Source organism: Salmo salar, chromosome 11 (genome assembly GCF_965601325.2).
Source record: "Salmo salar chromosome 11, fSalSal1, whole genome shotgun sequence".
Classification (NCBI taxonomy): Eukaryota; Metazoa; Chordata; class Actinopteri; order Salmoniformes; family Salmonidae; genus Salmo; species Salmo salar.
In genome coordinates, this window is record NC_138301.1 from 117035998 (window position 1) to 117045512 (window position 9515).

The 9515-nt window shown below is 49.0% G+C and overlaps 1 protein-coding gene across 4 annotated transcripts in view; it reads left to right on the top strand.

The window, feature by feature from the left end:
• Nucleotides 1–9515, top strand: part of stard13a (StAR related lipid transfer domain containing 13a) — a 184763-nt gene that overhangs the window by 167963 nt on the left and 7285 nt on the right. For all 4 annotated transcript variants that reach the window (XM_082958304.1, XM_045690196.2, XM_045690199.2 and 1 more), the window contains 7 exons: nucleotides 1209–2317; nucleotides 2458–2628; nucleotides 2844–3003; nucleotides 6033–6231; nucleotides 7744–7957; nucleotides 8230–8344; nucleotides 8730–8981. In XM_082958304.1, coding sequence (XP_082814430.1) covers nucleotides 1209–2317; nucleotides 2458–2628; nucleotides 2844–3003; nucleotides 6033–6231; nucleotides 7744–7957; nucleotides 8230–8344; nucleotides 8730–8981 — 2220 coding nt within the window. The remainder of the gene's footprint in view (nucleotides 1–1208; nucleotides 2318–2457; nucleotides 2629–2843; nucleotides 3004–6032; nucleotides 6232–7743; nucleotides 7958–8229; nucleotides 8345–8729; nucleotides 8982–9515) is intronic.

Below are 9515 nucleotides of genomic sequence, written 5' to 3' on the forward strand. Positions count from 1 at the left end.
GTCACTGGTACTTCCTGTTTGAGTTTTTGCTTGTATGCAGCAATCAGGAGGATAGAATTATGGTCAGATTTGCCAAATGGAGGGCGAGGTAGAGCTTTGTATGGATCTCTGTGTGTGGAGTAAATGTGGTCTAGAGTTTTTTTTCCCTCTGGTTGCACATGGGACGTGCTGGTAGAAATCGAGACTTCCCTTAATATTAGAGATTGCGCACCAGCTGTTATTGCCAAATAGACACAGACCGTCACCCCTCTCGCCAACGAATTCTCACCAAGCACCAACATCTATTAATCTGGGCACAGACATAAATTCAACATCTATTAATCTGGGCACAGACGTACATTCAACATCTATTAATCTGGGCACAGACGTACATTCAACATCTATTAATCTGGGCACAGACGTACATTCAACATCTATTAATCTGGGCACAGACGTACATTCAACATCTATTAATCTGGGCACAGACGTACATTCAACATCTATTAATCTGGGCACAGACGTACATTCAACATCTATTAATCTGGGCACAGACGTACATTCAACATCTATTAATCTGGGCACAGACGTACATTCAACATCTATTAATTTACATTTTAGTCATTTAGCAGACGCTCTTATCCAGAGCGACCTACAGTAGTGACGTTTTCATTAATACTGGTCCCCCGTGGGTATCGAACCCACAACCCTGGTGTTGCAAGTGCTTTATCAACTAAACCACAGGGGACCTCATTGGTTCACCGTAATTTTGTTAAAATGACGTGGAAACAACGTCGATTCAACCAGTGTGTGCCCAGTTGGTTGTTGTCTTGCCATAGGGCTCCCTATTCCCTATCTAAGTAGTGCACTACACATGGAATAGGAAGCCCCATAGGCCCTGGTCAACAGTAGTGCACTACATAGGGAATAGGGAGCCCTATGGGCCCTGGTCAACAGTAGTGCACTACACATGGAATAGGAAGCCCTATGGGCCCTGGTCAACAGTAGTGCACTATATAGGGAATATGATGCCATTTGGAACACTCATTTTGTCTTTGTTTTGCTGATTTTAATGTGTTATTTTATCTGTTATTTTAATGTGTTATTTTATAGTTTTTTAAAGCTTTTTTTTAGTCATATAGCTGATGTTTTTTTATGTGAAGTGACTTTAGGAGTTTTGAAAAGCACTAAATAGATCAAATAAATGCTTTTTTAAAATTTTTTATTACCAGCCCCCAAGAGACCTGTCCCACTACAACTCTCTACCAATCAAAAGCAGCCGTCACGGCCAGGGTGCTCGGAGTCCGGCAAAGGCCTTCCTGCGTCGCATGGAGATGATGCGTACCTGGGGGCCGTCCTCCAAGAGGAAGTCAGGAAGTGGACGGGCGCCGCTCGTCATCAGTGGGCCAGTCCTACATGGGGAGGAGCCCCAGGCGTTACAGACGCTCCACTGTGTTCCCATCAATCAATCAGAGGACAGTCTTCATCCTCCCCACCAATCAGACGACAACTCGTCCCTTATCGCCCTCGGCAACGGCAGCACTGGCCAATCGATGACGAGCGGTGTGAGTTCCATGCGTCCCTGTGTGAGGGAGTCTGTCTCCAAGCCTCTGCCTAAAAGAGGAAGTATGTACCTGGAAGACATGCAGCTGCTCTCTGGCGCCCCCCGTGTTCGGAGGACTGAAGCACAACAGAGCCCGTTCAGCAGGAACCACTTCCGCTCCTATGAGGACCTGCTGGTCCACATCCCCAAGAACCACAAACCAGGCACCTTCCCCAAAGCCTTGTCTATAGAGAGTCTAGCCACAGCCACCAACCACCAGCACCAAACCCCCTCTCCCTCCCCACTCCACCCCAGCAAAGGCTCCCCCTGGACGGGTACGGCTCTGTCCAAGAAGCCTCCCTGTCCTGGAGCTCCGCGGGGCAGCAGGGTGAGTGTGTATGACAACGTCCCCGGGTCTCACCTTTACGCGTCCACAGGTGACCTGCTGGATGTGGACCGAGACGATCACCTGTTCCCCCACCTGGATGACATCATCAGTCACATCAGCGGCCTGCAGCAGATTGTAGACCACTGGAGTCGCATCGTGCTGCCGGAGGGTGGGGTGGGGGAGGAGGGGGAGGCAGGGGAGGGAAAGAGGGGTGAGGGGGAGGGGGAGGGGAGGACCACACCCAGTGAGGGGGAGGGAGAGGGGAGGACCACACCCAGTGAGGGGGAGGTAGAGGGGAGGACCATGCCCAGTGAGGGGGAGAGAGACGGGGTCTCCCTGATTGACATAGAGTCTACAGGGACCAGAGAGAGGAGAGACTCTGGAGTGGGAGCTTCCCTTACCAGACCACGGTGAGTGTCTGTCTCTCTAACGTAACTTTATGTATCCTGGTCAGTCTCTCTGGTCAGTCTCTCTGGTCAGTCTCTCTGAGTCTTTTGTCTTTCATTTCTCTCTCTCTCCCCCCCCTCCCTCCCTCCCTTCCTCCCTCCAGTCTGCGGTGGCCGAGCTTCCGCCTCTCTGACCATCTGCGCCAATCAGGCTCCGTGCTGCAGATCAGTAGCCAATCAGCAGGCCAGCTCAGCCTGCTCCAGAAGTTTTCTCTGCTCCGACTCACAGCCATCATGGAGAATTACTCCATGTCTAACAAACACGGCTGGACCTGGTAGGTACACGCGCCCCCCACACACCATCACACACCATCACACACCATCACACCATCACACACGCGCACACTGCACACACACACATGCACACACAATCACACACGCGCACACATGCGCACACACGCACACACACACATGAATGCAAGCATGCGCTTGTACACACACTGCACACACTGCACACACTCAGTCACCTCCTCTACCTTCTCTCTCCCAGGTCTGTCCCTAAGTTTATGAAGCGTTTGAAGGTCCCTGACTACAGGGAGAGAAGCGTGTTTGGTGTTCCCCTCATCGTTCACACACAGCGCTGTGGTTACCCTCTACCTCTTTGTCTACAGCAGGCCCTGAGACATCTCAGAATGCACTGCCTTGACCAGGTATGCACGCACGCACGCACACACACACATACCACACACGCACGCACGCACACACGCACTCAAACAGTTGCGTAAGTCAATCAAATGTATTTATAAATCCCTTCTTACATCAGCTGATGTCTCAAAGTGCTGTACAGAAACCCAGCCTAAAACCCCAAACAGCAAGCAATGCAGATGTCAAATCAAATGAAATGTATTTGTAACATACACATGGTTAGCAGATGTTAATGCGAGTGTAGCGAAATGCTTGTGCTTCTAGTTCTGGCAGTGCAGTAATATCTAACAAGTAATCTAACAATTCCACAACAACTACCTTTTACACACAAGTGTAAAGGAATGAATACGAATATGTACATAAATATATAAATGAGCGATGGCCGAACCGCATAGGCAAGATGCAGTAGATGGTATAGAGTACAGTATATACATATGAGATGAGTAATGTAGGCTATGTAAACATTATATAAAGTGGCATTGTTTAAAGTGACTAGTGATACATATATTACATCCAATTTTTCCATTATTAAAAGTGGCTGGAGTTGAGTCAGTATGATGGCAGCAGCCACTCAATGTTAGTGATTGCTGTTTAACAATCTGATGGCCTTGAGATAGAAGCTGTTTTTCAGTCTCTTGGTCCCAGCTTTGATGCACCTGTACTGACCTCGCCTTCTGGATGGTAGCAGGGTGAACCGGCAGTGGCTCTGGTGGTTGTTGTCCTTGATGATCTTTTTAGTCTTCCTGTGACATCGGGTGGTGAAGGTGTCATGGAGGGCAGGTAGTTTGCTCCCGGTGATGCGTTGTGCAGACCTCACTACCCTCTGGAGAGCCTTCCGGTTATGGGCAGAGCAGCTGCCGTACCAGGCGGTGATACAGTCAGACAGGATGCTCTTGATTGTGCATCTGTAAAAGTTTGTGAGTGTTTTTGGTGACAAGCCAAATTTCTTCAGCCTCCTGAGGTTGAAGAGGCGCTGTTGCGCCTTCTTCACCACACTGTCTGTGTGGGTGGACCATTTCAGTTTGTCCGTGATGTGTACACTGAGGAACTTAAAACTTTCCACCTCTCCACCATTGGGTGAGAGGTTATTTTTCTGACACCACACTCCAAGGGCCCTCTCCTCCTCCCTGTAGGCTGTCTGGTCATTGTTGGTCATTGTTGGTCATCAAGCCTACCACTGTAGTGTCGTCTGCAAACTTGATGATTGAGTTGGAGGTGTGATTGGCCACACAGTCATGGGCGAACAGGGAGTATAGGAGAGGGCTGAGAACGCACCCTTGTGGGGCCCCAGTGTTGAGGATCAGCAGGGTGGAGATGTTGTTTCCTACATTCACCACCTGGGGGCGGCCCGTCAAGAAGTCCAGGACCCAGTTGTACAGGGCGGGGTCGAGACCCAGGGTCTCGAGCTTAATGACGAGTTTGGAGGGTACTATGGTGTTAAATGCTGAGCTATAATCTATGAACAGCATTCTTACATAGGTATTCCTCTTGTCCAGATGGGTTAGGGCAGTGTGCAGTGTGATGGCGATTGTGTCGTCTGTGGACCTATTTGGGCAGTAAGCAAATTGGAGTGGGTCTAGGGTGTCGGGTTAGGTGGAGGTGATATGGTCCTTGACTAGTCTCTCAAAGCACTTCACGATGACGGAAGTGAGTGCTACTGGGCGGTAGTCATTTAGCTCAGTTACCTTAGCTTTCATAGATGTAGAAGCTCGGTGGCTAGGAAAAACTCCCTAGAAAGGCCAGAACCTAGGAAGAAACCTAGAGAGGAACCAGGCTCTGAGGGGTGGCCGGTCCTCTTCTGGCTATGCCGGGTGGAGATTAATAGAGTACATGGCCATGAAGGCCAGATTGTTCTTCAAGATGTTCAAATGTTCATAGATGACCAGCAGGGTCAAATAATAATCTCAGTGGTTGTAGAGGGTGCAACAGGTCAGCACCTCAGGAGTAAATGTCAGTTGGCTTTTCATAGCCGATCATTCAGAGGTCGAGACAGCAGGTGCGGTAGAGAGAGAGAATCCAAAACAGCAGATCTGAGACAGGTAGCAGGGTTCCATAGCCGCAGGCAGAACAGTTGAAACTGGATCAGCAGCATGACCAGGTGGACTGAGGACAACAAGGAGTCATCAAGCCAGGTAGTTCTGAGGCATGGTCCTAGGGCTCAGGTCCTCAGAGAGGGGAGGGAGAGAGAGAGAATTAGAGGGAGCACACTTAAATTCACACAGGACACCAGATAAGACTTACACCATAGACTATTGCAGCATAGATACTGGAGACTGAGATGGGGGGGGGGTCGAGGGACACTGTGGCCCCGTCCGACAGTGATATCAACAGACCACCAACTTATCATCCTGAGATAAGGCTGAGTATAGCCCACGAAGATCTCCTCAACCGCACGAGACCGAGCTGTGAAGGTGTGAAGTCTCGTATACGGGCATTGAGACAGTAGTGTAACTCTCACTCTCTCCCTCTCTCCCTCTACTCCTCTCTCCCTCTCTCCCTCTACTCCTCTCTCCCTCTCTCCCTCTACTCCTCTCTCCCTCTCTCCCTCTACTCCTCTCTCCCTCTACTCCTCTCTCCCTCTCTCCCTCTACTCCTCTCTCCCACTCCCTCTACTCCTCTCTCCCTCTCTCCCTCTACTCCTCTCTCCCACGCCCTCTACTCCTCTCTCCCTCTCTCCCTCTACTCCTCTCTCCCGCTCTCCCTCTACTCCTCTCTCCCTCTCTCCCTCTACTCCTCTCTCCCTCTCTCCCTCTACTCCTCTCTCCCTCTACTCCTCTCTCCCGCTCTCCCTCTACTCCTCTCTCCCACTCCCTCTACTCCTCTCTCTCTCTCTCTCCCTCTACTCCTCTCTCCCTCTCTCCCTCTACTCCTCTCTCCCTCTACTCCTCTCTCCCTCTACTCCTCTCTCCCACTCCCTCTTTCCCTCTTTCCCTCCACTCCTCTATTCCACTTTCTCCCTCTCTCCCATTCTCCCTCTCTCCCTCTCTCCCTATCTCTCCCCTTATCCCTCTCTCTCCCCTTCTCCCTCTCCTAGGTGGGTCTGTTCCGTAAATCTGGTGTGAAGTCTCGTATCCAGGCGTTGAGACAGGAGTGTGAGACCAGTCCTGACAGTGTGTGTTACGAGGACCAGTCAGCGTACGACGTAGCAGACATGGTTAAACAGTTCTTCAGAGACCTTCCTGAACCTCTATTGACGAGCAAGCTGGGAGAGACCTTCCTGCATATATACCAGTGTAAGAACACACACAAACTGACGTACATGGACACACACTCATGGAAGCATGCACAGGGGCGGCAGGTAGCCTAGTGGTTAGAGCGTTGGACTAGTAACCGAAAGGTTTGCTAGATTGAATCCCCGAGCTGACAAGGTAAAAATCTGTTGTTCTGCCCCTAAACAAGGCAGTTAACCCACTGTTCCCCGGTAGGCCGTCGTTGTAAATAAGACTTTGTTCTTAACTGACTTGCCTAGTTAAATAAAGGTTAAATAATATTTTTTCCAGAACTTCAGAACTCAGAACTTTTCTAATTTCAGCTCAATGCAATTCAAATATCCTTGATTTGTAGCATTAGTTTAGCGTAACCTAGCTGTGTTCAACAGGAAACTGAACCTGACAGATAGCCAGTAGCGTTAGTCTAGCGTAACCTAGCTGTGTTCAACAGGAAAGTGAACCTGACAGGTAGCCAGTAGCATTAGTTTAGCGTAACCTAGCTGTGTTCAACAGGAAAGTGAACCTGACAGATAGCCAGTAGCATTAGTCTAGCGTAACCTAGCTGTGTTCAACAGGAAAGTGAACGTGACAGATAGCCAGTAGCATTAGCCTAGCGTAACCTAGCTGTCTTCAACAGGAAAGTGAACCTGTCAGGTAGCCAGTAGCATTAGTCTAGCGTAACCTAGCTGTGTTCAACAGGAAAGTGAACCTGACAGATAGCCAGTAGCATTAGTCTAGCGTAACCTAGCTGTGTTCAACAGGAAAGTGAACCTGACAGATAGCCAGTAGCATTAGCCTAGCGTAACCTAGCTGTGTTCAACAGGAAAGTGAACCTGACAGGTAGCCAGTAGCATTAGTCTAGCGTAACCTAGCTGTCTTCAACAGGAAAGTGAACCTGCCAGGTAGCCAGTAGCATTAGTTTAGCGTAACCTAGCTGTGTTCAACAGGAAAGTGAACCTGACAGGTAGCCAGTAGCATTAGTCTAGCGTAACCTAGCTGTGTTCAACAGGAAAGTGAACCTGACAGGTAGCCAGTAGCATTAGTCTAGCGTAACCTAGCTGTGTTCAACAGGAAAGTGAACCTGACAGATAGCCAGTAGCATTAGCCTAGCGTAACCTAGCTGTGTTCAACAGGAAAGTGAACCTGACAGATAGCCAGTAGCATTAGCCTAGCGTAACCTAGCTGTGTTCAACAGGAAAGTGAACCTGTCAGGTAGCCAGTAGCATTAGTCTAGCGTAACCTAGCTGACGAGATGCAATTTTCCTGATTTCTGGCCCATTTTCTCTCTGGTTGATCTAGTCACCCTGATTCTGTCCATCATCCTACAAGGGTAAAAACTCCAATAACTTCTGAATGGAATTATGAGACATGAGGTTTGGACCATTGGTTTTCCTAGAGGAGTATCTTAACAATTACCACTGATTAGTATATCCACCATTTTTGCAACACAGAAATCAATGTATGTCTATCTGTCTCTCTCTCTCTCTCTCTCTCTCTCTCTCCTCTCTCTCTCTCTCTCTCTCTCTCTCCCTGTAGATGTCCCTAAGGAGCAGAGGTTGCAGGCCGTGAGGGCGGCCATCTTGCTGATGTCAGACGAGAACAGGGAAGTGCTCCAGACGCTGCTCTGCTTCCTGCGTGATGTCACTTCCTGTGTAGAGGAGAACCAGATGACCCCTATGAACCTGGCTGTGTGTCTGGGCCCCTCCCTGTTCCACCTCAACATACTGAAGAATGACAACCTGTCCCCCAGGTACACACACACACACACACACACACACACACACACACACACACACACACACACACACACACACACACACACACACACACACACACACACACACACACACACACACACACACACACACACACACACACACACACACACACACAGAACATCTGCTGACCTGTACTGCATTAACAATGTGGTTTAGTTTTGGGCCTCCCACCTGCTCCCCTCTGCTACCATCTCACTAACTCCTCCCCTCAGTCACTAACTCCTCCCCTCCTCTCCTCCTATAGGTCGATCCAGAGGAAGTATGCTACGGGCCGTCCGGACCAGAAGGACCTGAGTGAGAACCTTGCCGCCACACAGGGCCTGGCTCACATGATTACTGAGTGCCAGCACCTGTTTGAGGTGAGAAACAACATCTCTGTTCAGAAATATTTCATAGACTAGTTAATACCTAACTGTAAGGTGATGACAGTTCACTGGACATTTAAAATGTGGATGCCGGCTCAAGCGTGAATTACATTTGAAAGTCAAGGGTAGTGTCATGTCAGCACATTGTACTTTGTTTAAATTCTGGTCCTAATTAACCAGTCCTATTCCGACCGTTTGGCTGCGTTTACACAGGGAGACAAATTCCGATTTATTTGATTTTTCTTTCTAATTGGTCTTTTGACCAGTGAGACCAGCTCATTTGCCTGTAATTGATCAGAATGTGGCTGACGGTGTAAACACAGCCTTAGTAGTATACCTCATCGCTGACACACACACACACAACTCCTGTCCCGTTCAGATCCCACAGGACATGGTAAGCCGGTCCCATAACTCCTACATGGAAGCTGAGTTACTAGCACCCCCTCTGGACGAGCTGCGTAAGACACATGACGTGGAGGGGGAGGAGGAAGAGGAGGAGGAAGAGGAGGAAGGATCGTACCACACACACATGGAGGGGCTGGTCCAGGGACTACTAAAGGAGGCCAGAGACAGCAGCAAAGGATGGGTATCCCGGGCTACCAGTGACCACACTGAACTGGCCTGCAAAAAGGTGTGTGTCGCGAACATAACATGTATACCATCACACACTCATACCATACACACACTCATACCATCACACACTCATACCATACACACACTCATACCATCACACACTCATACCATACACACACTCATACCATACACACACTCATACCATACACACACTCATACCATACACACACTCATACCATACACACACTCATACCATCACACACTCATACCATACACACACTCATACCATCACACACTCATACCATACACACACTCATACCATACACACACTCATACCATACACACACTCATACCATACACACACTCATACCATCACACACTCATACCATCACACACTCATACCATACACACACTCATACCATACACACACTCATACCATACACACACTCATACCATCACACACTCATACCATACACACACTCATACCATCACACACTCATACCATACACACACTCATACCATACAAACACTCATACCATCACACACTCATACCATACACACACTCATACCATCACACACTCATACCATACAC